Source organism: Prionailurus viverrinus, chromosome C1, assembly GCF_022837055.1.
Source record: "Prionailurus viverrinus isolate Anna chromosome C1, UM_Priviv_1.0, whole genome shotgun sequence".
In the NCBI taxonomy this organism is placed as follows: domain Eukaryota; kingdom Metazoa; phylum Chordata; class Mammalia; order Carnivora; family Felidae; genus Prionailurus; species Prionailurus viverrinus.
Window position 1 is genome coordinate 179146653 of NC_062568.1, and position 15143 is coordinate 179161795.

Genomic DNA, 15143 nt, shown 5'->3' on the forward strand with positions numbered 1-15143 from the left:
AGTGACTCAGTCAGTTAAGTGTCTGGCCCTTGGTTTCGGCTTAGATCATGATCTGACAGTTCATGGGTTTGAGTCCCACATCGGACTCCGCAATGACAATGTGGACCCTGGTTGGGATTCTCTCTCTCTTTCTCTCGCTCTCAAAATAAATAAATAAAACTTTAAAAATAAATAAAAATAAAAATATTAAATAGCAAGGGACATGCTGCCAAAATTAGTCATTGATTATTGATTCAGGACCTGTTTTCCAGTCACCAGTCCGGGCTATATATATTCCAAAAATGAAGTTAACTCTTGGCCTTTAAGGGCTTGGTTGTTTTTTTGGTTTTTTGTTTCTTTAATTTTTTAACCTTTATTTATTTTTGAGAGACAGAGCACAAGCAGGGGAGGGGCAGAGAGAGAGGGAAACACAGAATTCAAAGCAGGTTCCAGGCTCAGCTGTCAACACAGAGCCTGACATGTGGCTCGAACCCACAAACCGTGAGATCATGACTTGAGCCAAAGTCAGAAGCTTAACTGACTGAGCCACCCAGGCTCCCCTAAGGGCTTGTTTTTTATTCTCAAGTGAAAATGAGGCCCTGTCTTGAAGTAGGCCCTGGCCTTGATATGTTGAAAGAGGATGCACTAGTAGTAGAAATTATGATTTCTTTTTTAAATATTTACTATGGAAAACTTCACAGGAATGCAGAAGTAGAGAAAATAATGTAATGAAATCCCATGTGTCCATCACACATCTTCAACAATTATCAATTCATGGCCAATGTTGTTTTATATATGTCACCACCCATCTCTCCACTGGCATGCCAGATTATTTTAAAGCAGGTCATTATGATTTTGTAATTTCATCTGTAATTATTTGAATTGTTATTATCTATAAATATCTGAACGTGTATATGTAAAATATAAAGTCTTTATCTTTTAAACAAATACCTCAATACCATTATCACACCTTAAAACAATAACAACAACAACAACAAACAGTGCTCCTTAATACTACCAAATGGGATTTTAGCTTTTGATGTCTGGATATGCAGACAGTTTTGCACCAAAGTTAGCTTCACCCTAGCTGCAGTAGTTCCTTTGTAATTCATCTGGCCACCAGTTAGCTGTTCCCACACCTGGCAAGTGTACTCCAGTGGTATGTGCCCTGAGGACAAGCCTTAATTTGGTGATTCTGTGGCTCCTGGCCAGAAGCTCTGCCAAATGGGACTTTCCCAGAGCCCGTTCCAATAGAGCATGATACAGTCTCAGCTCAAACTGCCACCCCATCTCAAGATCTGTTAAAACACCCTTATCTCTTTATCCCCATCATCTACCCTTCACCTGTCAGATTCGTTGGGATTAAAAGCATTATACTGAAAAGTGATATATTTCAATATATTAGGAAAAGTATAAAGGCACACAGGACAAATTAGAATGGTACTCAAGAGAGATTCTTTATTCCTGGCTGGAATAGTGGAGGCCTTATCTCAAAGGTATGGGAGATGGGGTTGAATAGGTTGGTGGAAGCAGCATGTACAAGGCTTTGAAAGCTTAGCAGGGAGTTGGGAATGCAAGCTGGTGCAGCCACTCTGGAAGACAGTATGGAGGTTCCTCAAAAAACTAAAAATAGAACTACCCTACGACCCAGCAATTGCACTACTAGGCATTTATCCACGGGATACAGGTATGCTGTTTCGAGGGGACACATGCACCCCCATGTTTATAGCAGCACTATCAACAATAGCCAAAGTATGGAAAGAGCCCAAATGTCCATCGATGGATGAATGGATAAAGAAAAGTAGTATGTGTGTATATATATATATACAATGGCGTATTACTGGGCAATCAAAAAGAATGAAATCTTGCCATTTGCAACTACGTGGATGGAACTGGAGGGCATTATGCTAAGTGAAATTAGAGAAAGACGAAAATCATATGACTTCACTCATATGAGGACTTTAAGAGATAAAACAGTTGAACATAAGGGAAGGGAAACAAAAATAATATAAAAACAGGGAGGGGGACAAAGCAGAAGAGACTCATAAATATGGAGAAGAAACTGAGGGGTTGTAAGAAGGAGGATGGGCTAAATGGGTAAGGGGCACTAAAGAATCTACTCCTGAAATCATTGTTGCACTATATGCTAACTCATTTGGATGTAAATTTTTAAAAATTAAATTAAAAAAAAAAAAAGAAAGTTTAGCAGGGAGTTACAAATCTTCAAACAGAATAGTCCCTTTTGGAAGGAGCAACAGTACAACCTGGCAGGGGAACATAGACCATGCTGGATGGGAAAGAGGCTCCTTCAAGGTAATTAAGAGGCGTTTATAATTATCTGGTTATGAAATGATGATTCCTTTAGGGATGGGAGGGTAGAAGTAAACCAGGTAGACACAACTTTCAGAAAGACACTTTGGCAATCTTCTGTCTTTCACCTATGAAAGTCAACATATTCTGCCCTGTGTTTTTTGTTCAGTTGTGTTTTTTTTAGCTGTTTACATGTTAATGTCTTCAATCCAAATTCTTTTGAGATTAGATACCTACCAGGATTGCTAACACATTCAGTATATGCTTGGTAAATGGGATGAAAAGAGATGTGATGATAGCTCACATCTCACATCAGCAGCAGAAGTAATGTGATTTTTCAGTAGTGGAAGCAGAGATGAGGATTTCTATAGCTGACCAAGTAGAAAAGCTATAAGGTAAACTGGGGAGAAAAGAAAACCTGAACTCTCTTTGACAAGAGAAGTTTAGTAACTGAGCTGTGTGATCTTGATACGTGTTTACCTTTCTGAACCTTACTTTTCTCATCTAAAAATTGGGAATAATAATACTTGACGTTTATTATTCTTGTGAAAAATACTTGTAAAGAGCTGAGAGCAATAGTTGGTGCACAGTAAGAACTCAAAAAAAATTTTTTATAGTTTACATTTTACATTTTATTTACCTTTTTTATGCTATTACATGGTCCTTATACTATCTTTTTCTTCTCAATTTTTATTTAAATTCCAGTCAGTTAACATACAGTGTAATACTGAACTCAGGAATAGAACCCAGTGATTCATCACTTACATACAATACCCAGTGCTAATCACAACAAGTGCCCTCTTTAATACCCATCACCCATTTAGCCCCTCCCCTACTCACCTCCTTCTGTCAACTCTGTTCTCTATTGTTAAGAGTCTCTTACGGTTTGCTTCCCTCTCTGTCTCTCTTTTTGCCTTCCCCTATGTTTTTGTTTCTTAAATTCCACCTATGAATGAAATCACACGGTATTTATCTTTCTCTGACTTATTTCACTTAGCATAATACACTCTGGCTCCATCCATATCATTGCAAATGGCAAGATTTAATTCTTTTTGATGGCTGAGTAACATTCCATTGTGTATATATACCACATCTTCTTTATCCATTCATCAATCCGTGGACACCTGGGCTCTTTCCATAGTTTGGCTACTGTTGATAATGCTGCTGTAAACATCAGGGTGCAGGTATCCCTTTGAATCTGTATTTTTGTATCCTTTGGGTAAATATCTAATAGTGAAGTTGCTGGGTCATAGGGTAGTTCTGTTTTTAACTTTTTAAGGAACCTCCACACTGTTTTCCACAGTGGCTACAATCAGTTTGCATTCTCACCAACAGTGCAAGAGGGCTCCCGTTTCTCCACATCCTCACCAACAGCTGCTATTTCCTGTGTTGTTAATTTTAGCCATTCTGACAGGTGTGAGGTGGTATGTCATCGTGATTTTGATTTGTATTTCCCTGATGATGAGTGATGTTGAGCATCTTTTCATGAGTCTGTTAGCCCTCTGGATGTCTTCTTCGGAAAAATGTATTCATGTCTTCTGCCTATTTCTTAACTGGATTATTTGTGTTTGGGGTGTTGAGTTTAATAAGTTCTTTAAGTTCTTTATAGATTTTAGATACTAACCCTTTATCAGCTATGTCATTTACAAATTTCTTCTCCCATTCTGTAGGCTGCCTTTTAGTTTTGTTGATTGTTTCCTTCACTGTGCAGAAGCTTTTTATCTTGATAAAGTCCCAATAGTTATTTTTGTTTTAGTTTCCCTTGCCTCTACCTATGTGTTTAGTAAGAATTCACTATGGCTAAGTCAAAGAGGTTGCTGCCTGTGTTCTACTCAAAGATTTTGATGTTTTCCTGTCTCACATTTAGGTCTTTCATCCATTTTGAGTTTATTTTGGTGCATAATATAAGAAAGTGGTCAGGTTTCATCCACATGTTGCTGTCCAGTTTTCCCAACACCATTTATTGAAGGGACTATCCTTTCCCATTGGATATTTTTCCCTGCTTTGTCAAAGATTAGTTGACCGTACAGTTGTGGGTCCATTTCTGGGTTTTCTGTTCTGTTCCATTGATCTATGTGTCTCTTTTTGTGCCAGTACCATACTGTCTTGATGACTATAGCTTTGTAATATACCTTCAAGTCTGGAATTTTTTTTAATGTTTTTTTGTTTTCTTTTGTTTTTGAAAGAGAGAGAGCAGGGGAGGGGCAGAGAGAGAGGGAGAGAGAGAATCCCAAGCAGGCTTCACGCTGAGTGGAGCCCTCAACACAGAGCTCAATCTCATGACTGTGAGATTATGACCTGAGCCAAAATCAGGAGTCAGAGGCTTAACCTACTGAGCCACCCAGGTGCCCCCAAAAAGTTGTTTTTAAATTCTGAAACAGTGAGTTAGACTTACCATAATTATTTTTATTTTTTAAATATCTGTTTATTTTCAGATCATGACCTGAGCAAAAATCAAGAGTCAGATGCTTAACCAACTGAGCCACCCAGGTGCTCCTTACCATAAGTTTTTTTTTTTAACTCAAACATTTAATAAATACCCAAATATATTCTTTGAGTGTTTATTGGATTGACATAAGCCTAAACAGTCTTTCCAGCCTGTAGGATGTGAACATGTTTTTCTTTCTCAAGCCATAGCACCAACACTGAAAATTTACTCTCATAGAAGTTTTCAGTATTTTTGTTAAAAAGGAAAAGGGTAGTGGCACCTGGGTGGCTCAGGTCATGATCTCAGTTTGTGTGTTTGAACCCCACGTCGGCCTCTGCTCTGACAACTTGGAGCCTGCTTTGGATTCTCTTCCTCTCTCTCTGCCCCTCCTCTGAGCACTCGCTCTCTCTCTCTCTTTCTCAAAAATAAATCAACATTAAAAAAAAAAAAAGAGGAAAAGGGTATCACAGAATACTGTATGTATACCAAGTGCCTAGCTTTAACTAAAATCAGTACCTTTTAATCCAAAATAATGTCCTGTTTACTATTCCATATATATCTATTTACTTTGAAGGCAAAAAGAAAAAGAAGCCTGAGAAGAAAGCATGGGTTAACTTCGCAATCACCTTACCTTCCCAATTATAGCTCCTCTGCAAGAGATGAGAAAAGAGGCAAGAAAACCCAAGCCCTTAATATTCTGCCCTGCAAGGGTGCCTCAGTGGCTCCGTCGGTTAAGCATCTGACTTAGCTCAGTTCATGGTCTCACAGTTCAGGTGTTTGAGCCCTGCATCAGAGAGCCCCTCCCTCGCTCTCGCTCTCTCTCCAAAATAAATAAAAATATAAAAAAAAAAAAATTCTGCTCTGCAAACTTGAGTTCCTGGCCCTATAAAAGTATGTTTCCTCTTCTACCTCTTTCCTAATTAATATTTTGAAGGACTAACTTGAGGTGGAGGACGCTTAGAGGATTTTAAGTCTCTTTTGATTTGCTTACAAAAACAAAATGCAAAAGTAGCTAAATATTTCCCTTTGCCATGGACATCATTTTTAGGCCTTCCCTGGAAGCTTGTAGCCACAAGGAGGACCCAATCAGAAATCAAGGCAAAAATGCTAAAAATATCAGACTTCATCAGAACTTATAATTATGTATTTTTTCAAATGTTGGATTTTTAAATTTTTTTTAACATTTATTCATTTTTGAGAGAGTGTGAGTAGGGGAGGGGGAGAGAGAGGGAGACACTGAATCCAAAGCAGGCTCCAGGCTCCAAGCTGTCAGCACAGAGCCCAATGTGGACCCCATGAACTGTGAGATCATGACCTGAGCCAAAGTTGGACACTTAACCAACTGAGCCACTCAGGTGCCCCTCAAATGTTGGATTTTTACTGGTAGTGATATTAGTAATAGAGAAACATATTTAGAGTTTATTACAATTCCAAATCAGGAAAGCTCTACTTTCTATATCCAAGAATTAGAAGAAGAAATTATTCCCAGCTCTCTAGCCTAGGGGGTTGACACTCAGTTGTTTACACATTCATTCAGAAATATTTATTCAAATAAATATTTATTTAGCACTTACTATTTGTAAAGACAATAAGCAAAAAATTATAAATCCTGTGGAAAGTACTATGGTTGCAGGAAACAGTACTAGTTAATATAGTATAGTGGAAAGAGTCATGGGCTTTGGGATAGATATGGAGTAAGTTTCGGCTCTGCCAACTATAAAAGCTGTATTAACTTTAAAAAAGATCTTAGTCTTTCTAAGCCCTGATTATCTCACTTATAAAAATAAGGGCAATAGTACCTACCATGAGAATTGCTGTAAGAATTTGAGATGATATATATTAATTTCTTAGCATAACACTCCAAAGTGATAGGGATTTGGGGCGCCTGGGTGGCTCAGTTGGTTAAGCATCTGACTCTTGATCTCAGCTCAGGTCATGATCTCACGGTTCGTGAGTTTGAGCCCCACATTGGGCACTGTGCTGACAGTGCGGAGCCTGCTTGCAATTCTCTCTCTCTGCCCCCTTGCTCCCCACTTGCACGCACTCTTTCTCTCAAAAAAAAACTTAAAAAAAAATTTTAATGATATGTATTAAAAAACGTTATACAATTGTCTTTGCTGTGAGAGTATAGAAGCCTACAAGTGTTATGAAAGGCTTCCAAGAAGAGAGATTTGAGAGCGATCTTAAGGCTCAATAAATTTTCACAAAGTGAACACACCCTAAGGAGATAAGATCAGATCTGTACTTTAGTAAAAACCACAATATCCAGGGGTGGATAGAAGGAAGAAGAGACATCAGATTATATTTTAGAGAGAGTATTCTGTCTACAATATGAAGGACAGAGTTCAAAAGGTAAGACCGGAGGGAGTAAGACCAATTTAAAGCATTGAAGGAATCCAAGTGAATAACAGTGGCTTAGGCTAGGTGGTGGCAGTAGAGATGGAGAGGAGTTGACAGTTATTGAAAGAGATTTAGGGCATAAAAATCAGCAATGTTTGGTGAATGGTTATGTGAAGAAGGAAGGAAAAGTCTGGTAACTAGATCTGTAGCTTGGGTGGCTAAATGAAGCTTCATGTCACTGAGCAAGATAAGCAGTGTTGGTGAGGGAGGTTTGGGATGATGATGGGTGCAGTTTTAGACATTGAGTTTAAGTTATCTGTGGGTCATCTAAATGGCATGGTCCATCAGACAGCTGGAAATGTGGGACTAAAGTAAAGGAGGGAGGTCTTGGCTATAGGTTCACATTTGGGAATGAGCAGCAAAGAAGCCAGTAAGCGATAATCTGCCTCAGGGAGACGAATAGCATGAGACCAATCAGAGGCCAAAAAGAAAAATACGAGAAACACCAAATATTTTAGGAGAAACCGAGAGAAATAGGAACAGATCAAGAGAGTGATAGCACAGAAAGTAAGGGAAGAAGACATAAGGAATGGCCTATGACTGTGGAATTTGGAAAATCAAAAAATATAAAAAGAAAATATTACCCATAATTCTACTGTGTAATAACTGACAACATTTTAGTGTATTTCTTTCCATTATTTTGTTTATTTTTATATATACATATACATACTTGAAATCATGCTGTAAAAATATCTTGTTTTTTCTTTATTCAGTATTATTCATGAGCATTTTCCTTTCATTAAAACATTCTTACAATCAGTTTTGCCTATATGATATTAGATTATTATTCATTTATTCAGCAAATATTTATTGAGCATAATGTGTTTTCCTTGGATAGATTTATAGAAATAGAACTACAGGGTGAAATAATATGAATGAAATTTTGGGGGTGATAGTGGGTTGGTCTGGAGCCAGTAGCCAAGAAAGAATTCTTGAAGACGTCTTTGGTGCAAAAAGGTGATTTTATGAAAGGACAGGACCCGTGGCAGGAAATGCTACACTGGGGTCGTGACAGGTAACTGAGTATATACCCTCAGGTTGGGAGGGGGTTAGGGATAGAGTGAGTCTCTAAGGTATTTTGGAAGCAAGGTTTCCAGGACCTTGAGAAATTAGGTGTTGTTAGGAAAATGCCATTTATTACCGTTTGGTAGAACCTCAGCCATGAGACCCTTCAGATGTATATCACGGGACCATAAGTTTGGAGTATGATTGCCATCATATATCTTGGGGCAGCTGAGATAAAGGAAGTTTCCAAAGGAATTTTTATATGTTAAGGTAGACTCAAAGGTTCCTGGGGGGTCAGGATAACGCTAAGCCAAGATTCTCTTTTGCCCCTAGCAAAGTGTCATCATTGAGGCAGCTGAGCTCCTAGAGGGAGGTCACTCTGCCAGTTTCAAGGACTTGTCAGTGGGCTATAGGGAGTAAGGGAATTTAATTTTTCATGTGCCGTAGTTTCCCATATCGCCATGGTAAGCACTTAAACCCCTTTCCTTTGTTCTTGGGTAGCCAGGAGTGTCCAAGGAGTATCACATATATCCCACCTGGGTGCTGTTAGCCTGTACTTTGCCCTCAGCTTGCTCCACACTCCCTCATTATCTTCAATACTTTTCCATGTATTGCCACTTTTCAGAAAATATTTTACCAGTTTATACTCTGACTTCCCTTGTATGAAAGTAACTGTCTCAAAGCACCCTTATCAGTAATGAGAATTATTTTAAATCTGCTGATTTGATTCAGGGAGAAATTGCATCTTGTTTTAATTTTTATCTCTTTAAAAGTATTTTTGAACCCTTCTATCTATCTGTTAAGGATATTAATCTTTTGTCCTACTGGTAGCAACTATTTTTTGTCTTGTTAATTTGGTAGAGTTGTTTGCTTATAGCTAGTCAGAATCTGTTGTTCTCCTTTGTGATTTCTTATTTCTTGGAAGCTTATAATTCATGAGATGAGGCATCCTTCTAGGAAGGCTGTGTATAAGAGGGAATGGGAAATGTGAGGTTGCCCATGCCCAGGGCAGTAGATCCAGCCACTTATCTTCAGCCCCAAGGACAGGATGTTCACAAAGGTTCACAGTGGCCTATCCCTGTTCTTGGCATAGCATTGAGCTGCCTCTACTTTGAGTAGGAAGCAGGAAGAGTAATTTTGTCCTCTGTAATGCTGCTGAGCTAACTGCATTATGGGGATTGACCTGATGCTGAGCGCCAGCAGAGGCAGGTGGGACCTGGCAGGACTGCTTCATGTCCTCTCTTTAAATCACTGTCTGATCTCCGTAAAGGGCTCTGCCCTAAGGGGCTGTGTGCCAAGGCTTGTTTACTTCTTGCCATGACGGTTCTGTTTGGCCCATAATGTAAATATCATGGCTCTGAAATCCCCCAGCTGTCCATGCTTTGTCATTTCTTCAAAGGGAACTGACTTGTTTTCCACCAGAGGGGGCCAAGGAACATTTGCTACCCACACTGGTTTGGTGCATTAAAGAGGGAGAAAAAGAGCTAAGAGTAAGTGTTGTTTCATTCTTTGTATTCATATGGAAATTTTTAATCTCCATCAAAGGATCAGGAGAAAAATCACATTGAAATTCAATACAAGAGCTTCCAGCTTACACAGAATTTTTCAAAGATGTCTGACTTGATCCTTTAAAAATGACAAAAACCATGAACTGTGTAGCTCCAGGGTTCATAATTTTGCTTACCCTCCTCAGCCTCTGCCTCTGTCTTGCCTTCCTATCTGTACTCCATCTGTGTGGTCCCATGTCAGCCTGCAGAGCTTCTTTGAATGGGAGTGGGGGAAGGGCGTGAAGTATGCAGCAGCAGTTTATTAGGCTGCTTATACATTAAACCACATTTTCATCTTTCATAGTCTCCCTGTCTTCAGTCTCCTTATATCAGGCCTATTTCCACTGCTACCAGAATTATCTTACTAAGAAATAAAACTGATTATGTCACTTTCTTGCTTAAAGATCACCAGTAGCTTCTCAGTCCAGACTAGAGACTGCCACAAAAGGCTTCCATGATTTGGCGTCCTTGCCTACCTGATCAACCTCATCTCCCTCTACACTGTTCCTTTTAAATCCATGATCAGGCTGCTGTCCACTGGATTATGAATTCTTTGAAGTCAGAAACAGTATATTTCCAAGGCCTAGCGCAGTAAATGGCATATTAATAGATGCTTGTTAAATCCTAAATAAATTAGTGATTTCAAATTCTGACAAGTTTACAGCATGAGAGAGAAAACTAAAAATCATGTGCTGGTCTCTTACCCTTCTGTGCTTTTAATTCCTTTGCTAAGTATAAATCAAAAGCATACTTATTGTACTAAGGATCAGGTCCCTTCTTCCCTGTTCCAGATTACTGGTCATTTAGACCCAACATTCTGTCTCAGTACCCTCTAGGAATCACCATGTCTCCTGCGACCCAGGAAGGCCAAATAAAGGAGAGCTCCAAAGCTCTTGGCCAAGATTGCTTACTGCTTATAAAAATGTATAAAATAGTGCTGGAATTTTTTTGGCGTTCTGAAAGTTCTTCTACACATTAATCTGTGATCTGATTTTCCGTAAGTGCTGTCCTCGACTGATCTGATTACATGAAAGTAAATTGAAGTTAACTTTGTTGGAGGAATTCCTTGATAGCCATTGGTGAATAAGTACAACTGTCATAAGGAAACCTACTCTTTTCTTTTTTTTTTTTTTTAATGTTTATTTATTTTTGAGAGAAAGAGACACAGAGTGTGAGCAGGGGAGAGGCAGAGAGAGGGGAGACACAGAATCTGAAGCAGGCTCCAAGCTCTGAGCTGTCAGCACAGAGCCTGATGCGGGGCTTAAACCCACGAACTGTGAGATCATGACCTGAGCGCAAGTCAGACATTCAACCAGCTGAGCCACCCAGGCGTCCTGAGGAAGCCTACTGTTAAGTAGGTGGGAAGATGAAATCTGCATGGGAAGTACCTAGTCATTAAAGTGAATTTTATTTTCTTTTATTTTTTATTTTTTAAAAATTTTTTTCAACGTTTATTTATTTTTGGGACAGAGAGAGACAGAGCATGAACGGGGGAGGGGCAAAGAGAGAAGGAGACACAGAATCTGAAACAGGCTCCAGGCTCTGAGCTGTCAGCACAAAGCCCAACGTGGGGCTCGAACTCACAGACCGTGAGATCATGACCTGAGCCGAAGTCGGACGCTTAACCAACCAAGCCACCCAGGCGCCCCTAGAGTGAATTTTAAATTTGCAGAGTCTGAATCCAGCCAGGAGAGTAGAACCATAGAAGCTGAGAAAAAAATGAGAGGCAAGAAATTTAGGAATGTCCTAAAAATGTAAAATTTCATAATTTGCACAAATAATGAAAGAATCACCTATAATTCCTCTACTCTAAGGGAGTATAGAGCAGAAATCATATATATAGTCTTTGAATAATACACCTGTTGATATTAGAAAAGTTTTTTTAAAAACTCATCACGATGGGGCGCTTGGGCAGTTGAGTGGCCGACTGTTGATTTCATCTCAGGTCATGATCCCAGGGTCATGGGATGGAGCCCTGTTTTCTCAAAATAAATAAGTAAACTTTAAAAAAAAATTCTCTCTCTGCCTCTCTTCCCTGCTCACATGCTCTCTTTCTAAAATAAAATGAAAAATTAAAAACTCATCATCATAACAGATTAAAAGGGAAAAAATATGTTGAGCTCCATAGACACAAAACAAATTTTTTAAATAAAATTCAATTCCCAGTCATTGATGAAAGCTTTTAGCTAGTTAGAAATAAAAGAGAACTTCCTTAACCTATGTACATAAAAGGTACGTGCAGAAAACCTATGACATGTGTGGACTGTTGGCTATAAAGCATGAAACCCAACATCTACATGCAGAAGACAATCAATAAATGGTAGCTTTGATAATGAAAAAGAAATCATCAGTCTACATGATAAAATAGTAGAATTTCCTTTAAAATCAAGAACAAGTAAAGATTACTACGATCAGTGCTTCCAGTCAGCATTATATTGGAGATTTTAGCTAATATAGTAAGACCATGAAAAATAAATGAAAGATCTACAGATTAGAAAGGAAGAAAAAAAGTGTTGTTCTCATAGTTGGTATGATTGTCAGAATCTACAGATAAATTATTAGAATTAGTAAGATTGTTATTGAAGCAATTGGCTATAAGATTAAAATACAGAGGGGCGCCTGGGTGGCGCAGTCGGTTAAGCGTCCGACTTCAGCCAGGTCACGATCTCGCGGTCCGTGAGTTCGAGCCCCGCGTCAGGCTCTGGGCTGATGGCTCAGAGCCTGGAGCCTGTTTCCAATTCTGTGTCTCCCTCTCTCTCTGCCCCTCCCCCGTTCATGCTCTGTCTCTCTCTGTCCCAAAAATAAATAAACGTTGAAAAAAAAAATTAAAAAAAAAAAAAAGATTAAAATACAGAATAAATCAAATTTCTAAAACCAACAAGAAGAAGAAAATAACTGTTTAAAAGTCACCGTTTATAATATGAACCAAAAATATAAGATATTTAGGATTAACAGAAGACATGCAAGGCCTTTATGGAGAAAGTTTTTTAATGTTTTTTAAACAACTTTTTTCAAAAGACAAGAGCATTCTTCCTTCTCAAGGGTTATTGCCAATTAAGAGTCAAGGCCCTATGTTAAAGTACATGCACATACACAAACACATGTGCACACACACCAGGTAGATAGGACTTTGTAAAAGACTATTTTCTGAATAAATCAGGGAAGGGATTCTTAGATTTAGAATACTACCCTCCCCCCTTCCAGCCTGAAGCTGATAGAGAACTTAGATCTTCTGCTTCTCCAGAACTACCAAATCCAGGTCACTTTTGATCTCTGTCAGTCCCATGGTGGCATGACAGGAAGGAATTTGGCTTTTACTAGCATACACAGAGTTTCTGATCCCATAGGATCCAGACAGTCAGATTTCTCATATTTGACCCCTTTTTCTTCCTAGATCAATCACTTCCATCCGGAGTGAACTGATTCCATACCTAATAAGAAAACAGTTCTCCTCAGCTTCCTCACAGCAAGGACAAGAAGAAAAAGAAGAGGATCTAAAGAAAAAGGAGCTGAAATCCTTAGGTCAGTGTTTGGGTTGGTGCGGTAAGGTAGGGGTAGCAGCACCTTTGGAAAGAATAACTGGGCAGGATGCCTGTCTCAAGGCAACAGTTTCTTGTCTAACCACCAGGGAAGACAGGGTAGCTGACACCCTACCCTAAGGTCTGGATAGGCTTGCTCAATCAGACTCTGCCGCTTATGCTCTTCAGGGACAGGCTAATCATGCCTCAAGTCCGTTCTCTGGTTCCTAGCTCTGGTTTGACTATGTTCCTCACTAGACTGTTTTGAGTAAACTCTGCCCCCTACTTCTTAGTTCGTCTGTTCTCTAGGCTCTGGGCAGCCCTACTCCTGACTAAACTCAGTCTCTTCTGTCAAAGAAAGAAAGATGAAGGAGTATACAATTACAGTTCAACAAGAGGCCAACCAGGCTGTCTCCTTTCCAGGATGTAGGGGCAAGGTCTGTCTTGTTTGCTGTCATATCCCTGCCTAGTCCCTGGCCAGTCCTGGGCTCATAGTAAGAGTTCCAAAAACAAAGTTATCAAATGAATAAATGGAGACAATATAGCACGATGGTTAAGATATCAGGACTTGGATTTGAAATCTGGATTTGAAATCTGACTCTCCCTCTTATTAGCTCTGTGACCTGAGATGAGCCCCAGTTTTCTTATCATAAAATAAAAGATCTTACATGGTTGTTTTATGAGCTGAAAAACTGGGGCCCAAATAACTCAGGTTCCAAGTCTTGTGCTATTTCTGTCATAGCACAACTACTAGATGCGGTAATAGAGGCTAGCAGCACAAAGCCAATATGGCTGGTCACTAAAGCCTGGACCCTTGCTTATGTTATGTCATGATTTACAAGAACCCTCTATTGTATTTTCCCTAGTAGTACTTGATTATTGGTCAAACTTGCTTTTAGGACCTTTGTTTTGTTTTGTTTTGTTTTGTTTTGTTTTGTTTTAATTTACATCCAAATTAGTTAGCATATAGTGCAACAATGATTTCAGGAGTAGATTCCTTAGTGCCCCTTACCCATTTAGCCCATCCCCCCTCCTACAACCCCGCCAGTAACCCTCAGTTTGTTCTCCATATTTATGAGTCTCTTCTGCTTTGTCCCCCTCCCTGTTTTTACATTATTCTCATTTCCCTTCCCTTATGTTCATCTGTTTTGTCTCTTAAAGTCCTCCTATGAGTGAAGTCATATGATTTTCATCTTTCTCTGACTGACTAATTTCACTTAGCATAATACCCTTCAGTTCCATCCACATAGTTGCAAATGGCAAGATATCATTCTTTTTGATTGCCGAGTAATATGCCATTGTAGATATATGCCACATTCTCTTTATCCATTCATCCATCAGTAGACATTTGGGCTTTTTCCATACTTTGGCTATTGTTGATAGTGCTGCTATAAACATGGGGGTGCATGTGTCCCTTCGAAACAGCACACCCGTATCCCGTGGATAAATGCCTAGTAGTGCAATTGCTGGGTCGTAGGGTAGTTCTATTTTTAGTTTTGTGAGGAACCTCCATACTGTTTTCCAGAGTGGCTGCACCAGCTTGCATTCCCATTTTAGGATCTCTTTTTAAGGATTTTTGTAATCCTTTTTAAGGGTTTTCAGATGTTCAGGAAAGCATGTTGCCTCTTTTAATTTCACTTAGTCTTTCAGGTTGTAGTGGGACTTCAGGGTCCGTGCTGCATGACTGAGTTCCAGGGAGAGAGATGTGAGTTGTATCTCTTTGAAAACATAACTTGAGCCTCTATTTTCTCTGTTTATTCTGAAGATATTTACAGCTTTATAAAAGAAGACAATACACTGACCTTTGCTCCCTATGATGCCTGCTGGAATGTCCATCGAGGAGACAGGTGGGAAGACTTGTCCAAATCACAGGTGCGCTGCTATGTCCACATCATGAAAGAGGGGCTCTGCTCTCGAGTAAGCACTCTGGGACTCTACATGGAAGCAAACAGACAG

General features: G+C 39.3%; 1 protein-coding gene across 2 annotated transcripts in view; it reads left to right on the forward strand.

The window, feature by feature from the left end:
• EIF2B3 (eukaryotic translation initiation factor 2B subunit gamma) overlaps positions 1–15143 on the forward strand; it is a 122379-nt gene that overhangs the window by 81462 nt on the left and 25774 nt on the right. For both annotated transcript variants that reach the window (XM_047872466.1, XM_047872467.1), the window contains exons 7-8: positions 13064–13191; positions 14953–15143. In XM_047872466.1, coding sequence (XP_047728422.1) covers positions 13064–13191; positions 14953–15143 — 319 coding nt within the window. The remainder of the gene's footprint in view (positions 1–13063; positions 13192–14952) is intronic.